Here is an 18,366-nt window from a genome sequence, read left to right as displayed (position 1 = left end):
CGCCCCGGCGCGGGAAGGGCGACTGGTTCGCCCAGGGTTACGAAACGAGGGGTTGGCCATCTGATAAGAGCGGCCGTCGAGGGAGGCAGGAAGAGTTAAAACGCCGCCGCCCTCGGGAGGTTCACCTGCGCATCTCGGGGCTTTCATCACCGCCAGACGCCCCATCAAATCACGGCTGGCATCAGCTCATTCGTGCCCGCGGGTTGCAGGGGGTTGGGCTAGATGACCCGCGGGGTTCCTCCCAACTCTACAACTTGGCAAGCTTAAAAAACAAGCACACACAAATCCGGAATGCCCAAGCGCCTCTCCAGTGCAGAACACACAGACCATGGTTTCGAGGCATGGGCACATTGCATAGTGCGGTGCGCACTGCTGCCTTTGAAAAACTGTGACTCCAGGAAGGCCGGGCCTTGAGGTCTGGGGTTGGCTTTGTTTTTTGCAGCACGGCTTGCTGCATGTTAATTTACCCGCACGTCCCTCTGGATCTAAACACCGGACAATGGGCATCTTTGATCCTGGCAAGTGCCTGGGAGGTGAGGCGGAGCAATAGAAAACAAGACACAGCCGCCTAGGCACCATGCATTTAAAGCGCGCGCACACGCCCCGGTACAGTAATCCTGAGAACTGTAGTTAAAGGGGCCACGAATTGCTTCCCAGTGACGGATAAGGTGTGGCTCCCATCATGTGTGTGTGTTTCTTTTAAATATATGCCGCCTATGCAGCAAAATAAATAAATAAAAAATGCTGCTGGAGGCGTTTGGTGATTTAGTTTCATAATCATTTATGTATTTCCGGAGCATTAACAACAGTGCTAAATTTATCAATCCACCCTGGGCCAAGCAGTGAATCAAAGCATTCTTCTGCAAATGCTCCCGTGCCCTTGCAGCACAGAACCCATCTGGGTCAGGCACCCAGAGTTTGTGTGGGCGATAATTGACAAATGCCCTCATGTTTCCTTGGTAGATAGAATTGCAGAGTTGGAAGGGGTTCCAAGGGGTCATCTGGTCCAGCCCCCTGCAGTGCAGGAATATTTTTGCCCATGCTGCCAACCACCGTTGTTTGCTGTGTGTTCATATCTGATTTACTACACTAAAGGGTATATATTATGCCGAAAAGAATGCGTTTTCATGTTATGTTTCATTTGGAGAGCCAGGTGTAAATGGTTTGATCGGCCCAAGGCCTGGTGAATTGGGAACATCTTTGCCTGGTGCCTAAAGATAAGCAATGGGGAGCCACCACGGAAAAGGCCAGTTCATGTGTTGCCACCTTCCAGAGTTCACGTGGAGGCAGCACACAAATGATGGTCGCAGGGTCCAGGTTGGTCCATATGGGGAGAGGCAGTTCTTGGATAGCAGCCCTGGAGTGGGGCTGCTGTAGGAAAGCTGACATTTAAAAGCAGTCATTTGGGTTAGGTATGTGTTGAGCTCCTTGGAAGGACTGCGTGAAATAACGGAAAGCTAATCCAAATTCTGCCACAAGAAAACCGTATTCTGCAGCCTCTATACAATTGCAGGTAACATGCACCTAATTTTCCCTATAATTAAGTCAGCGTAGAGTCATAGAATTGTAGAGTTGGAAGGGATCCCAAGGATCATCTAGTCCAACCCCCTGCAGTGCAGGAATATGCAGCTGTCCTGTACAGGGATCAAACCTGCAACCTTCACATTATCAGCACCACGCTCTAACCAACTGAGCTATCCTGGCCTCAGTATCCAGCAGCATTTACTATTGTCATTATTTAATCTTGAGTTGTCTGTTGAACCTTTATGACTAACCCAGTCAGGTTCTGTCCAGTGTTGGCCATGCAACATGTCTATTAAACATAGTTTTTATTGCACAAACATAGTACAGACCTGCAAATATAGAGCCCTTCCAAAGGATGTGTTTACGTGTGTATTTATACAGACCTGCTATGTATTCAGAAGACCCTAGAACTTAACTCTACTAACTTTATTTTCAGATGATGATACAGACTTGGAAGATAAACCCATCCTCGTTTGATGATAATAATAATAATAATAATAATAATAATAATAATAATAATAATTTATTATTTATACCCCGCCCATCTGGCTGAGTTTCCCAAGCCACTCTGGGTGGCTTCAAATCGAGTGTTAAAAACAATACAGCATTAAATATTAAAAGCTTCCCTAAACAGGGCTGCCTTAAGATGTCTTTTAAAGATAGTATAGCTACTTATTTCCTTCACATCTGAAGAGAGGGCATTCCACAGGGTAGGCGCCACTACCGAGAAGGCCCTCTGTCTGGTTCCCTGTAACCTCACTTCTCGCAATGAGGGAACCGCCAGAAGGCCCTCGGCGCTGGATCTCAGTGTCCGGGCTGAACGATGGGGGTGGGGACGCTCCTTCAAGTACACAGGACCGAGGCCGTTTAAGGCTTTAAAGGTCAGCACCAACACTTTGAATTGTGCTCGGAAACGTACTGGGAGCCAATGCAGATCTCTCAGGACCGGTGTTATGTGGTCCCGGCGGTCACTCCCAGTCACCAGTCTAGCTGCCGCATTCTGGATTAATTGCAATTTCCGGGTCACCTTCAAAGGTAGCCCCACGTAGAGCACATTGCAGTAGTCCAAGTGGGAGATAACTAGAGCATGCACCACTCTGGCGAGACAGTCCGCAGGCAGGTAGGGTCTCAGCCTGCGTACCAAGTGGAGCTGGTAGACAGCTGCCCTGGACAAAGAATTAACCTGCGCCTCCATGGACAGCTGTGAGTCCAAAATGACTCCCAGGCTGTGCACCTGGTCCTTCAGGGGCAGTTACCCCATTCAGGACCAGGGAGTCCCCCACACCCACCCACCCCGTCCCCAAAAAACAGTACTTCTGTCTTGTCAGGATTCAATCTCAATCTGTTAGCCGCCATCCATCCTCCCAACAGCCTCCAGGCACTCACACAGGACCTTCACCGCCTTCACTGGTTCTGATTTAAAGGAGAAGTAGAGCTGGGTGTCATCTGCATACTGATTAACACCCAGCCCAAACCCCCTGATGATCTCTCCCAGCGGCTTCATATAGATATTAAAAAGCATGGTGGAGAGGACGGAACCCTGAGGCACCCCACAAGTGAGAGAGAAAGTGTCCACTTTCTGGACACGGCCCAGGAGGAAGGAGCGGAAGCACTGTATAACAGTGCCCCCAGCTCCCAGCCCCTCTAGACGGTCTAGAAGGATGTTATGGTCGATGGTATCAAACGCCGCTGAGAGATCCAGCAGAACTGGGAAACAGCTCTCACCTTTGTCCCTAGCCCGCCGGAGATCATCAACCAGCGCAACCAAGGCAGTTTCAGTCCCATGATGAGGTATGATATTTATTGGTAGCTGCACATATGACTTATTGCCACTTTGGGGATGGATCTTGAAGAGGCTAATTGAAGGATGTGGGAGAGGAACTTAAATGCAGATTAAATCTAACAAGAGGACATACACAGAGAGGTGTTTGTGAGAGACTGGCAGAACTTTCTTGCTTATGCAAATATTTCAGAGAACAAAGGGAAAGTCCCTACTGTGTTTGCCAGTATATAGCTTTGTAAAAGGTTGGTTTTTCAATTGCTGCATGTATCAGAAAAAAATTCTGTGGTGTCTGCGTCTTGCATTTTCGTTTCTGACTATGTTGGTCTTGGTAATACCCTTTTTTCTTTTGTTTTTTTGATGGGTTATGTATGTTACACAACTTTATATAATATAATATAATTACAGACTTGCAGGAAGATTCCTCCTAGGGCCTGAGGATGTCTGATACTGACATGTATGGTGCACACGTGAGGGTGCAAAACGTGCCCTTTTTAATTTTCAACATCGTCATGAGTGTACAAATTTTGTTATTAGTTACAATTTGTAAAAAAATAAAAAAATAGCACACTGAAAAAAGAAGACCGTGGACTATATTTTTATATCAGTAGCACAGGCCTCTGGCTATCTCCCCTCCATTGCCATCTCTGGGATGTTTCAACAGAAAAACACTGTCCCTAAGTTTGTCACTTAAAACAAGGGCACAGGCCTCTTATTCACTGGCATCTACCTTTGGAGGTGCATATGGCTACAATGGCACGGCTGCAGCAACTCACAGAATAAGGAAAGGCTGTAGAGCACCTTGTACACAGAAGAGGGAAAGGTTAGACGGGGGCAGCAACTTCTTTGGGCCTGGGGGCACATTTGGAATCTTGATAAAGTGCCATGGGTGCCCATGGGGCATGGCATGACACAAAAGTGGCCACCCCTTCAAAAAGTGCAGGAAGGGGAACCATGGTGCAGGCCTTTCACCCTCCCCAATCAATTTATTTTTTTTAAAGGCACCTACATTAACCATCATGGGATGCGGGTGGTGCTGTGGTCTAATCCACTGAGCCTAGGGCTTGCTGATCAGAAGGTCGGTGGTTTGAATCCCTGTGACGGGGTGAGCTCCCGTTGCTCGGTCCCTGCTCCTGCCAACCTAGCAGTTCAAAAGCACGTCAAAGTGCAAGTAGATAAATAGGTACCGCTCCGGTGGGAAGGTAAACGGCGTTTCCGTGCACTGCTCTGGTTCGCCAGAAGCGGCTTAGTCATGCTGGCCACATGATTGGGAAGCTGTCTGCGGACAAACGCTGGCTCCCTCAGCCTATAGAGCGAGATGAGCACGCAACCCCAGAGTCGTCCGTGACTGGACCTAATGGTCAGGGTTACCTTTACCTTTACCTTTACATTAGCCATCGCCACACTCACTCAGGGTGTCCTTTGCACCTTTCAGGACAGAAGGGAGGGAGGGCAGGTGTCCAATCCTAGGACCCCATGAAATGTGGGCATGTTTAAGGGGGCATGCTCAATGTCGCAAAGACTGAGCTACTGCAAAGAGGAGATGAGCAGCAAGAGCGAACAGGCTTTCATCAAGGGAGTTTTAAAGGAATATTTTCCAAGATCTTTTGTGGGCACTGTAAGAGGCATCATGTTGCCACCTTCCAAATTAGAGGGTGTTGGGACAAGCCAGGTTCAAATCCCCACTCGCGCATGAAGCTCACTGGGCGACTTGAGGCTGGTCACATTTTCCTCAGCCTCGTCTCCCTCACAGGATTGTTGTTGAGCAATCCCTCCCAGTAGTGAGCATTCCTGAGGGAATTATCCCCAAATGTGGAAAAAGCAGATTTCCTATTTAAAAACATGTATCTCACACACAGTAAACAGTTCAGTAGCCAAAAATCCTATATTATCTCGCATATAATTCTGCAACTGGTCTGCTCCCAACTGCTGCACAATTTCTCTTCAACCCCGAAAAAAGGAAAGCACTGACTTGTATTCACCAATACTCAGCTGTGACTCGATGGGCACTGAGGCTCAAGTTGTGTCCCGTTGGTTTTAATAGGGCTTTGAACTGAACTGTGATACTGGATGCACAATAGGAACCAACCTGTATAGTGGACTGTGTTTAAACTGAATGCATAGATTTCCCTGGGCTGTGCATCTCCATCTCCAGGTATGCCAATGCGACACACAGTCTGATGTGCCATGCTTGCAGAGCCTGAACACAAGGATCAGGGATATTAGCCTCATTCTGAGGTTCTCCAGGGAACAGAATTAAGTATCAGTGAGAGGAGCTGGAAATCAAGGGCTATACGGTCATATGCAGCCTTCCAGAGGCCACACGCAAGTGGTGGTTGGGGCCAGAGTCAAAAGTGGCTGGAGCAACAGAGGCAACTCTTGCAATGCGCAGCAAGGAAGGGCGCCAAGTAAGCCTGCATTGAAGGCAACGAGTAAGGACAGGCTCTGCCCCCTTCCCTGCTATGCTCTCCCCCCTTCAGCTCTTCCCAAACTCTGCGTCCAGAAATCGAGGCAATGTGATTTAAACTAGGCACTGGCTGCATGGAAACACCATTAAGGTATTTTGCAGGTCCAGCATTTTGCTTAACACACAGACTCAGCCCACTTTAGCCAAATGGGAATCCATACATCACATACACCACAAAGTCCTTTTCACCTACATCATCGTAACCGAGGAAAGCTTCCAAGCAAAAAAGAAATAAATGCCGTTTCTCTCTCCATGTGTGCAATCAACAGAGGTTCCTTTGCTGCAGAAGTTATATGCAAACAAGCAGCCTGATCTTTGCAAATACTTCACCATTAGCATGCATTGCCAAATATATAGATAGATCTTTCCCTTTCACGAAGAGGGAAATCTTGCTGGCAGATACCTTTCGTTTCAAAATCAGGAGTGCAAATAAGGGGTCTGTGATCCATTGCAGAATTCAAGAAAGTATGACGTCTCCATAAGCACAGTCCTCTTCCACAGCCAGGTTATAGTGCCCTCCGCTGCCTCCTTTGTAGGCGCTGGTAACAATTCTGAGCCAGCCCTTCTCACCCTGCAAGATGGGAAACTGCATTAGTCATGGGCTCAAGTGACTCTTCTGCTGCTGCTGCCGCCACCCTGGAAACCCTCACCCAACAAATACTGACTGTGTACAAGTTGGAAGGAATAAGGGCAATTGTCTTGGATCTGCCCCAGAGCATGCAGGAAGGGGTGATGCAGGATTAGGCAACCTGTGGCTCTCTGGGTGTTGTTGGGATGCCCATCAGCCCCAGTGATCAAGGATGATGGGAGTTGTGATCCAACAATCTTTGGAAAGCCACACCTTTTCGATCCCTGGTGCAGTGGGATATTTGGATGTTGCATGCAAGGTATTGCATGACAGACACACAACTATTTATTTACCTGCCAGGAGAAGGAAGGAAAAGGTGGGCTTAAGTCCCAAAATCCACCCCCCCAAAATGTCCCGGTCTATTGCTAAAACACCAACACCCTTCTAATGCCTCTGGCTTGCCAGGCATCACACCATTTCCTGATCCCTAAATGGACACAATCCATTGGGGTTTTTATCAGCTCTGGTGGTCTTGCACCCAAACACTCTGTCAAGTGATCCTGTGGCACTCAGAAGATTCTCACACGTAGGAGCGGGTGCAGATTTCTGGACCAAACTCCAAGTAGTTATACAGTAGTTGCAAAACACATTCCCGATCTTTGTACATGTAGGGTTTGCACCTACACAGAGTCGTGCAGCTCTTGGGGCCTGCCAGAAAGCTGTAATCAAATATGAAGGGCTGAATTCCTTCCTATTAGAGCAGGAGTGGTGAATATTTGGCCCTCTGGATGTTGTGTACGTATACACACACACACACACACACACACACACACACACACACAGTGTCTCATTTATGGCTGCTCTGTCCTCCTTACCCATGGCTCTCCCCAAGAGTTCCGGACGATCCAGAATTCAGTTCCATTTTCTACGCCCCAGCCAGCAATGGAGATTATGTGGTTTATCATGGGATGGGCATCGTATTCTTTATAAATTCCTCCAGTGTATGCTTCCAGCTTTGAAGTCGCCATGATCCCACAGCTGTTTTAAAGAATACAGAACAATGACATCAAAGCAGCCTTAAGATGCTATCGATAAGTTGAAACTTTCAACGTCTACTCTAGATAGCACCGCAAAAGTCACAACCTGATACAAGAGCTCCAAGCTTTATCTCATGAGCAAAACCCAGCCAGATGGGCAGGGTATAAATAATAAAATTATTATTAATAATATTATTAAATAGAAAGCTGCTTCGGCAAGGAGCAGAGGTTACTTTAACTTGCCCCTTGGTAGGTTGGAGCCATAATCGCCATAATCCTTTTGCCAGTGAAACAAACAAGCTTTGTAAGTAATATCAAAGCTGCTACCCGGTGCACCCCAAAGTCAGCTTCCACCTTTACCATCCCTTCTAGGAGGACAAAACTTATTGTCCTGTTAGCTAGTCACCTGCTGCCACATCATCAACAAATTGAGGTATTCCTAAGGCCACTAAATCAATTGGACAATGTACTGAATCAATGGACAAACTAGTTGGTCCAATCACTTGACAAATCACTGTATCAAATCAACAAATCAACTGGTCACCCCCTAAATTTAAAGCACATAGCTTCCTCCAAAGAATCTTGGGAGTGGCAATTTACTCTCTGCAGGGCTACAATTCACAGCACCCTTAATGAACTACAGTTCCCAGAATTCTTTGGGGGCAAGTCCTGTGCTTTAAATGTATGGGGTGGATGTGTCAGTCTCTTCTGAAGTGTAACGAAAGTTCTCTGTTCTCAAATGGCACTGGCTTAATAAAGTATAACATAAACGTGGCAAATTCCAAAACCAGAGAAACAGAGCCACCGGTCTTTCTCCCACCACTGCAATAGGCTATTTGAAATAACTGCAATTACTTGCATGCTTTCATGTGTTACTACCCAGACACTGGCCACAAACGTTTAGCTTCTGTACCTGACGGGTCCATTCGCATAGACTTCTGCCATGATTTTCTCTCGCCCACTGACACTTCCATAATCTCCAACTTTCCACAAGGTGTAATTCTTTAGTGCATGGCATTGGCCAAAAGTGATGCATGTGCCACACTGGTTAAACTTCTTGCATTCTGGAAAATGAACAGGTACATTTAACTGAAAGAAACTTGCCTTTCCTCCAGTGGTTATAAACAATGAAATGGAGGGTGGACTCGAATGCAGTGCTCAGCAAATGTTCCATCACCACAATGAGTTCTCCTTGCACAATGGAGCATGCTCCCCCTCTCCTCCCTGCCACCACACCCCCCAAAAATCTGTACTAGGAGTTGTCCCCCCAATGTCCTGGAGCAGATTTGGGGAGGGCACAGGGTAAGCGCAATGGAGGAGAGGGAAGGAAGTCTTATTTCACAAGCAGAAATCTGTGCACCAACAGTTTGCATTAGCTGAATACCGCTCTAGGTTTCACCATATCCCCTTAACACACTGCTTGCGAGAAAAGGGGAAATGTGTAAAAAAACAAAAACAAAACCCAAACAGGTGCGCCTTTTAATGCTGTGCTTTTTGACCAAGTTGCATACTAGAAGAGATTGGAGGAGATAGCTGGTGGGTTGGGGGGGTTGGGGGGTGAGTGAGAAAAACACTTTTGAAGATAGGGGCATTCCACCATATACCGTATTTTTCGCTCTATAAGATGCACCCGACCATAAGACGCACCTAGTTTTAGAGGAGGAGAACAAGAAAAGAAAATATTCTCTCCCTCTCTGCACAGTGCCTCTCCAGCAAAGCGGGAGGAGAAATGGAAGGGTCTCCATTTCTCCTCCCGCTTTGCTGAAGGGGTGCTGCGGAGCAAAAGCAGCAATCCCTCTTGCTGTTCTGGCTTCTGGGATAGCCATGCCAAACCTCTTCAGGGCAGGGGGAGCATTCCTCCCGTTGCCCTGAAGAGGCTTCGCGCTGCTATCCCTGAAGCCAGGAGAGCAAGAGGGATCGGTGCGCACCCTCTCCTGGCTTCAGGGATAGCTGCGCAGCCTGCATTCGCTCCATAAGACGCACACACATTTTTCCCTTACTTTTTAGGAGGGGAAAAGTGCGTCTTATAGAGAGAAAAATACAGTAGCTAGAATTAGTCTTACCCAATATTTCTTGAGTGTGGAGCTTCTTTGGGTCTACTGACTAAAGAGGAAGGAGTCTAAGATTGGAAAGTACAGAGAAGCAGGGAAGGGAATAGGCTGAAATAATTACAACTTGCACTTTGAGAGGGGACGGGATTGATAGCAGAAAACAGGGGCAGACTCTTTGTCCTCCTGATCCCTTTCCTATCTAAAAAAAATAAATGTTCCAGGAGCACCTTTCTTTCTTTCTTTTATATATATATATCTACTGTGTCAGACCAACACGGCTACCTACCTGAACCTTTCCTATCTGTGAGACCTTCCCAGTTTCTTTGCTAAACCTTATCTCTACCCAGACCCTTTGTTCTTTTTAAGTGCTAATGGTTTTCACGTGCAAGTCGCTTTGGGATACTCTGTAAGAAAAGCCACCAAGAAATACAATAAGTGAATGAATACTACTAGAGATGGGGGAAGGGGCAATTGCATTTACTCAATAGGAGAACAAGGATAGGAAGGGAAGGCCATAAACTGCCTTGCTGCACAGGCTATCTGCTTGAATACAAGCACATTGTAACTGCTGAGAGAAATCTGCTTTTAAAAAAGGAGAATATGGTACTAAGCAATCCATCTCTCTCCAGACTTTGTTTCCCTCTGATGAAGTGTGATTGCACCACAGACTGTCCCTCTCTCTTTCTTCCTCTCCTCCTCCTACTTTTATTAAATGCATTTTCTTCTCCCTGCCATCCTTCCTCCTCTTTCTCATGTGATTAGCTTTGGTGATGGAAGCACAAATGCTGAAATTTATTTTTATCCTTGTGGTCTTGCATGTGTCTTCTTGTAAACAGAGGGCTGTACCCAAAGGTGAGTTCTATTTAGAGGAGACCCACTAAGATCTATTAATTTCAATGGGTCTACTCTTGAGTATTCACAAGGAGACAGAAGAGGCTTCCTTCCTCCATAAGGACACATCCCCAGTTATTTTGTACCTTAGTGTGGGTTTTAATCATAACCCTCATCTTGCAATCTCAGCTGACAGGCAGGTTATAAATATTATAGATTAGACAGACCAGTGATTCTCAAAGGGTGTGGTAGTAAGATTCAAGGACACTCATTTTTTTGAACATTTCAGTGCAGTATAGTATAGTAAAGTATCAGAATATATATTTAATTTGCAGAATATGGATAGATATCTTTTCAAAATTGACTAGTCTTCTACAGTTTTACACGACATATTGTTGTGAACAGGGACTTTCAATTCTGACAAATATGAAAGATCAGGAAAGAGAATGACTTATCTGTGCTGATAAGGATATGAAAGTTTGCTTGCTTCAAGCCAGACCTAAGATAAATGAGATGACCTGGCAAAACAAGTGCACACCTTTCATTAAGGTACATATGTAAGAGGCTCGTCTGTAATTATATTTTGGGAATGATTCATGTTCTTATGTAGCTGTATTGTTTTATACTTTCTGGATGTCCCATGATCTCAGAACCGTGTTCTAAAGTTATAAATCAAGCGCTGCTAGGAGTTTTTTGTTTTGTTTTCCAGTGTACAGTGGAAACTTGGCTCCTGAGTGCCTTGGGAGCCAAACATTCTGCCTCCCGAAAGTTCTTTGGAAGCCAAATGTCCGGCACTGCTTATGCGGCTTCTGATTGGCTGCAGGAACTTCCTGCAGCCAATCAGAGGCCACACCTCGGTTCCCAACCCATTTTGTTAGTCGAACGGATAAATATCGGGAACCAAGGTTCCACTGTATCAATTTAAAAAATTCGATGTGGCGCAAACAATTTTTTATTCTGAAAGTGTGGCCCAGAGATAAAAGTTTGCGAACTACTGAGCTAGAGAAGCAGGTAAGATAAACTCACTTTGATCTTTAGCTTGGTAGTTGTTGCAGGTCTCATCTGGGATGCCGTGCTCATTAGCATACTTCCATACTGCATTGTGGTCTCCCCCGTGACAGCTGCCAGCATCGGCGCAGTCGAGAACATGCTGGACCGACAGGTATGCAGAGGGCCAAGCAGCCTTCCTCTTTATGTTGATGCGATCTGGGGGATGACAAACCAGCAATTGGTGGAAGACAGCTTTTTTCAAAAAATTCAACTATCTTTTATCGAATTTAAAGAATAAACACATTAGCAACGTTTGGTTCCTCCCACTCCCACTGTAGCAAAACTCAAACATGACCTGTTGATACAAATTACAAAAGAAACAAAGGTCGCTTGGTTACATTTTTTTAAAAAAATAAAATAATAAACATCATTCCACAGTTCCCCATGAGTTTCTGGTGGTTTTGTAAGCGTGTTCCCTTTTTTCTTTTTTGAAGCGCATGTAACAATATTAAACCTGGTGTTGGAAAAACCCTTAAATGTCTTGTGTCATCTTCTTTCATGCACCTCGCTAGTCAATTTCTCCATTAATATTAAGCCCCAAACATATACAAACTGAAGATCTAAGAGGTTTGTGTCCAGAGATTTCCAGTATTTAACCACTACCAGGCATAACACCATCATGAGTAAGACAAGCTTTTTGGGCCTGGGGGCACATAAGGAAATTTTTGCAGCTTGCTGTGGGCACCGCAGAATACGCTTTCGGCCGGGGGGTGGTGGTACTGGCGGGGGGGGGGGACCTACTCTGAAGGTGCACACTGGAGAACCCAGATATACCCTGTATATATAGGGACCTGCAACATTCTATAGTTCAGAGAACATTTTAAGTTGACAGCTCCAGTAGAACGACAGCCCTGCGACAAAACGTTGCAGCCTGGAATGTTTATCCTCAAAGTTCCAGCCAGTCAGCTATGGCTGCCCCCCAGAATATTCCATTCAATTCCCCTTCCCAGGTTTTTCTGCTGCATGTCCCTTCCCCAACTTGGGTGTCCTCCATGAGTTTTGGACTACAACACCCATCATCCCTCATCATCGTCTGATCTGCTGGTTGAAGGCATAGTCAAAAACAGTGGAAAATATTTGGAAGGTACCAAGCTGGGGAAGGCTGATCTATAGGGGGGGGAGTGCATTTTTGACTGCCTCATTGTGGTTTGCAGAAGCGGAACAAACCACAGTTCCTGGTTGAGACACAGCATTGCGCCAGCGATCATGGTTTGTTTTCCCCGCACACTATTGAGCAGGAGACAAACATCTCAGAAGGGGGAATGCATGGCAAACCATTAACTAGGTTAGCAATTAACCATTAAACCTGGATTAAATAAGTGGGATGGGGGTTTAATATGGGCTGGCTTTCCGATGACAGCAACGTCACGTGGATGTTGCACAATACTTGATTGCTCCAAACACCATGATAGATGGTCACGTGAAAGCACCCTCTCTGTACTGGATGTGGGAATGGATAAAGGATGCCCACCAGATGCATTGCCAACCATCCCACGCATCTCCATACCTGCAAAGGCGCTGGTGCTGCCATGAGCCCAACACGACCCACAGTACTGTGGAATGTGCTGGTTGCGTGTGGTGCTCACATAGTTGACTCCATTTATGTTTCTCCAGTCCCAGCTCTTGGGTAGTTTTGAGATGTCCATGTTTTCATGGGGACGAGGGTAGGTTCTGTTGGAGAATGGGGAGAGGACAGAAAAAAGCAAGTGACTGTTTTCCTCCCCTTTATCTGAGAAGAGGTGTCAGGAAAATCCTTCACTGCTTTGTCATGATTCCCTCCAACTTTTTGCTGGGCAGTCACACGGCAAACTTCCTCAAAAGAGACACGCTAACCAGTCTGGAGCACTTAATGCAGCCTCTTGCCATCTCCTTATGGGAGCAACAGCATTAAGAAGTAAACCCTGGAGCAGTGACGTGTGAGCTGCAGGGGGGAATTTAAGACACAACTCCCAGGTTTTGCAGCTGGAACATGGGAGGCTGTCGGGCCATCTAGCCCTGTCTGCACAGACTGGCAGCAGCTCTCCAGAGGTTCAGGCAGGACTCAGTTCCCCAGCCCTACCTTGAGATGCCGGGGATTGGAACCCGGGACCCTCTGTCTGCAAAGCAGATAATCTATGGTCCTTCCCCAAAGTTAGGGCTCTAAGAAGAGACCCACCAAATTGAAAGCAAGCCCCCACCCCAAACGTGCATTATTGTGTAGCCTGCCCAGGCATTTTAATTTTAATTTATTTCCCACTTTTCCTCCAAAGAGCTCAAGTTGCCCCCATGGCTCTCCCTCTCTCCCTTTTATCCTCACAACAACCCTGTGAGGCAGCTAGAGGCTGTGCCTGGACCAAGGTCACCCAGCAAGATTCATAGCTGTGTGGAGACTTGAACCCTGGTCTCCCAGGTACTAGTTGGACACACTTAACCCCTACACCAGTGGTTCCCAATTAGCTAAGTACGGCAGATCCATTGATTTTCAAAAGCCAAGAAGAAGAAGAAGAGTTTGGATTTGATATCCCGCTTTATAACTACCCGAAGGAGTCTCAAAGTGGCTAACATTCTCCTTTCCCTTCCTCCCCCACAACAAACACTCTGTGAGGTGAGTGGGGCTGAGAGACTTCAGAGAAGTGTGACTAGCCCAAGGTCACCCAGCAGCTGCATGTGGAGGAGCAGAGACGCGAACCTGGTTCCCCAGATTACGAGTCTATCGCTCTTAACCACTACACCACACTGGCTCCCCAAGACATGGACCCCCTACTTTTGAAAATTTGGATATCACTATTGTAGTTTTTCTTATGTGAATGATGCGGCAGACCCCCTGAACATAGCTGTCACTGTTTCCCTTTTTTAAAGGGAAATTCCCTTATTCCGAATAGGATTCCTCGCAAGAAAAGGGAAAAGTTGACAGCTATGCCCCCTGAGTGGGTTACGTGGACTGCTTGGGGTCTGCGGACGACAAATTCGGAAGTACTGCCCTAAACCACATCTCCTGTCTGTTAAAGCCACAGACAGGCTGCAGAACCAGGAGACCGCAGGACCTCCGTGGAAAGGAAATAGGACAAATTCATGGAGGCTATTTGCTTGGCTCTACACGTGACAGCCATATGCTGCCTGCAGGATCAGAGACAGCTGGGAAACCACCACCCCGCAATTCTTTATTTAAGGCCAGACGAAATAAGGGCGCTCCAAGGCGCGTTTGGCGTCCTGTTGCGCCCTCAAGCGCCGCAACAGCGTCTCCAAATCTGGCCAGCGCCTCTCCAAGCCGGCAGGATGGAGATCCGGGTTCGGAAGACGACTGGGCGCTTGGCGCCTTACCTGATCCCCGGAGGTCTCTTCGCCATCGGCTTGTGGCAGCTCTGCCCCTCCTTGAAGTAGACGCCGGCTGCGGACGCCGCGCACAGGAGGACGCCCGCGGCGAGGGCCAGGAGGAGGAGGCGCCCAGGCGGGATCATCGTCGCCGGACTCCTGGGTCCTTCTGGGGAGAGAGGAGCCGAGAGGTGGCTGCTGCTGCTGCTGCTGTCCCTGCGGTCTCCGGGTCTCAATCTGCGCCGGCAATTTCGAAAGGGGAAGTTTTTGAGGCAAGGCTGCGCAAATCAGAGGAGGAGGCGGAGGCACCAGGCCAGCCCCTGCGGGAGGGCAGCCTTCGGGCGACTCCCCCGACGGGGCGGGAGGGAGAAAGGGAGCGTGGAGGGCGGAGAGCGGGACTAGCCGCCCGGGAGAAGCAGCTGCCCCGCTTCCCCCTGGAGAGTCCCCGCAGGGGGCATGGTGGGCGCAGGAGTCGCCCTGCCCTCCGCCTGCGGGAAGCCACACCCTCCAGTTTAGAGCCAAAGGCAGAGAAACGGGACTTTCGACGAGAAAGCCCCGGGAGGGACGGAGCACTGGACGGAGCCTGCGCACGCCCGACGTGGACGCGCAAAGGGCCCCGTCGTTCTCACGTAGGCAGGCTGCGCGCGCCCGCGGTTGGTTCCTTTCTGTGCGCTAGACGCCTGACTACGCGTACTTCGAGGGAGGGTCTGCGACCCCTCCCGCCTTGATCTCCCCGTGCACGTAACGTCTGGAAACGGCAGAGCTGGGAGCTTTTCTGGGTCCGGTTTTAGCTGGAGGGGAAGCCCAGAGGACTGTGGGTCAAGGGAGGAGGGCGTAGCCACCTGACCCCCCTCCTAAATCAAGTGAACAGACAAACACACTTAACTGAAACTGCAGAAATTGTAGGAAGATTTTGACATATTCTGTAAGTTAAAACAACTGTTGTTGAGATATTTCATTCCGAGTCTGCCAGACAGAGCCAGACACAGGATAGTGGCAAGGTTGTCATACGTCCAGAATTCTCCAGACATACTGTATACGGAATATTGCGGCGGCAGCAATGTCCGGGCGGAAGACCGGTCAAATGTCCGGGATGCTGCTACGCCCATGACACACGTTTGGGGGTTTTTGGAAATCGGAGTAGGGATCAGCAGTTACGCAGCTGCCATATATCTAGTCAGGCTTGTCAACACTGACTGGCAGTGGATTTCAGACAGGAAGTCCTACTCACCCCTGTCTGTAGACTGATCCGGGGACAGTCTGCATGCAAAGCGGTTGTGCCGGCAGTCATGTGAAGAAATGCACGTGACTGTTTAAAGGGCCGGAGGGCTTCAAGGTCTAAAACAACCCCACGATAACCACAGCACTTGATCCGGATGTTTACTACTTTACCTTGAATTTTGTAATCAACGTGTCGGGAACAGGGGCTATTACTTCATTTTATTTCATATTGTTTTCTTCCTTTCCCCCTTCCTTCCTTCCTTCCTTCTTTCTCCCTTTTCCTGTTTTGCTCTTCTCTTTTGGTGTGCTCTTTTTTGCGATGTCGCTGCTGAATAAGAAGTTATTTATAAAGGAAAAATAATAACTGTCCCACTAAGAGTTCGTGGTTGCTCCTGCTGTAACAGCACGGATGTTGCCATTTCCAGATGGGGGAACCCTTAGTCTGCTGCTTGTGGCACCTTAAAAGACTTAACACATTTATTATGGGATAAGAAGTGGACTGGGCTCCCCTAGACTCTTGCCGGCAGATAAAGGACACTGGCTTGTTGATGGTATTGATGTAAGACTCAACTGTCAATCTGATTCACTTCTGTATTTAGAACCAGGATATTTATGTGAACGGGATGCAGGTGGCGCTGTGGGTTAAACCACAGAGCCTAGGACTTGCCGATCAGAAAGTCAGCGGTTCGAATCCCCGTGACGGGGTGAGCTCCCATTGCTCGGCCCCTGCTCCTGTCAACCTAGCAGTTCGAAAGCACGTCAAAGTGCAAGTAGATAAATAGGTACCACTCCGGTGGGAAAGTAAACGGCGTTTCCGTGCGCTGCTCTGGTTCGCCAGAAGCGGCTTAGTCATGCCGGCCACATGACCCAGAAGCTGCACGCCGGCTCCCTCGGCCAATAAAGCGAGATGAGCGCCGCAACCCCAGAGTCAGCCACGACTGGACCTAATGGTCAGGGGTCCCTTTACCTTTACCTTTATTTATGTGAACCAAGTATGGGCAACCTTGACGCACCAGCTGTTGCTGAACTAGATCCCTCATCCCTGGCCCTTGGCCATGCTTTCTAGCGCTGATGGAAGTTGTAGTTCATCGACACCTGGAGATCCAAGGTTCCCCACTCCTGTTGTGGACGAAGAGTTCAGCCATGTGTGGTTCCCTGAAGGAGTGAATCTTTCAGGAATATCCATACATATCTAGGAGTTTTGGCATGCATGATAGTCTGGGTCCCTTCCAGGCCTGCTTAGAATCTAGAAGAGGCTGGGGAACCATTCAAACTGGTCCCTCTGCTAAGCTAATATCTTTGCTAGTTACCTTATGCAAAAAGGTCATTCTGTTGCCATAGAGACAAATGGCTGGGCCCTTTCCCCCTCACCTGGCTGCAGGGGTGGACTTTGGTCTTGCAAATTTCAGCACTCCCCTGTGCAAGGTCGAAATTCAGCAACCCGCCCCCCCTTCGCCTTCTAATCTGCTGAATTCATGACATCATAGTTGCAACTCCGTCTAGGCTTGGCACCCAGTGTGGCAGAACCAGGCATTCTGCCTTAAATCCGCCTTTGCTGGCAGAACAACAACAACAACAGTTTTATTATTTATACCCCACTCATCTTGCTGGGTTTCCCCAGCCACTCTGTCATCCTCGGATGGAGAACATTAGGTTGGGGAGGGCAATATATAGTGAGAGAGAGAGTTTTGGCATATGCTGGAATCGGGAGACATAGAGGCATGTATTGCTCTGTGCCGAACCTAAGCTGAGACCTAAAGGGAAACCTAAAGAGAACCTAAAGGGAAACCTAAAGAGAACCTAAAGGAAACCTAAAGAGACTTGGAAACCTAAAGACCTGGAAACCTAAAGGGGAGGCAATATCTGTTGGGGTGTGAATGCTGTGAGCCACTCCATCCTATGCTCAAGTTGTACATATGTGTAAGGGAATATAGCGAAACCACCTCTTCAGCTATATCCTTAAACGCACTGTGGTTTTTTGATGATGTGAAGTCCCTGTTCCTTATCAGCTGGCAACACATGGCAAAGTCCACATATGGAAAATTTGTGTTACTCAAAAGGGGGTTGCCACTAAGAAATGATAGGGATTAAAAAAAAAAGGGAGAGTAAAGAATGTGTTTTGTGTGTGAGTACTAAATAAAAACATAAAAAAGTAAAACCTTTAATTCCTGCGATCCCACACAGCACCCAAACTGAATTATGTTGTACTGCTGACAAGCCTGTATGTTCCAGTTGAACCAGTCCAGACGTATCAGTCATTATAAACACAAGCCATGATTCTGAATTCCAAATGGAGCAGGGGCACTTTCAAATGCTGGAACACAGCCAGTGCTTGCACCAACAATAGCTCATGGACAGTTCATACTGTTATCAGAGAAGTGACTGCAAGGGTGTGTATTTCTTCTTAGATTGTGGGTTTTGGCGGGGGTCAGTCTGGAAGATGCCCTTCCCATTCCTGGGGTCCTGTACTTGGAAGAGGTTGCTATACTAGTCCGATAAGTTTCTTTGTAAGACAAGGGGGCGGTTTAGCTGGCCCCTTAAGTGCC

At 47.7% G+C, this 18,366-nt stretch overlaps 2 protein-coding genes and 2 long non-coding RNA genes across 4 annotated transcripts in view; 2 read left to right on the top strand and 2 right to left on the bottom strand.

Moving 5' to 3' along the window:
- Positions 1-656: 656 nt before the first annotated feature.
- LOC308480282 lies at positions 657-4,218 on the top strand. The gene is made up of 2 exons (XR_013987991.1): positions 657-1,995; positions 3,316-4,218. It is a non-coding gene; the product is annotated as an uncharacterized lncRNA (long non-coding RNA).
- On the bottom strand, positions 3,452-15,880 carry LOC308480131 (cathepsin Z-like). Its single transcript, XM_081011500.1, has 7 exons — positions 15,831-15,880; positions 14,609-14,836; positions 12,816-12,979; positions 11,285-11,464; positions 8,290-8,440; positions 7,215-7,377; positions 3,452-6,342 (listed from the first exon to the last, which is right to left on the bottom strand). The coding sequence occupies exons 1-7, from the start codon at positions 15,863-15,865 to the stop codon at positions 6,229-6,231; spliced, it is 1,035 nt and encodes a 344-aa protein (XP_080867626.1). The 5' UTR covers positions 15,866-15,880; the 3' UTR covers positions 3,452-6,228.
- The window catches only part of LOC308480333, a 15,686-nt gene continuing 771 nt past the window's right edge, over positions 3,452-18,366 (bottom strand). The window contains exon 2 of the long non-coding RNA XR_013988051.1: positions 3,452-4,355. This is a non-coding gene — a long non-coding RNA (uncharacterized lncRNA). The remainder of the gene's footprint in view (positions 4,356-18,366) is intronic.
- Positions 14,836-18,366, top strand: part of TUBB1 (tubulin beta 1 class VI) — a 17,428-nt gene continuing 13,897 nt past the window's right edge. The window contains exon 1 of the mRNA XM_081011393.1: positions 14,836-15,228. The gene's annotated coding sequence lies outside the window, so the exon portion shown is untranslated. The remainder of the gene's footprint in view (positions 15,229-18,366) is intronic.

This window comes from Podarcis pityusensis, assembly GCF_964106645.2.
Source record: "Podarcis pityusensis genome assembly, chromosome: 6".
Taxonomy (NCBI): domain Eukaryota; kingdom Metazoa; phylum Chordata; class Lepidosauria; order Squamata; family Lacertidae; genus Podarcis; species Podarcis pityusensis.
Note: the sequence above shows the minus strand (reverse complement) of the source record. Positions and strands in the feature narration are given on the sequence as shown.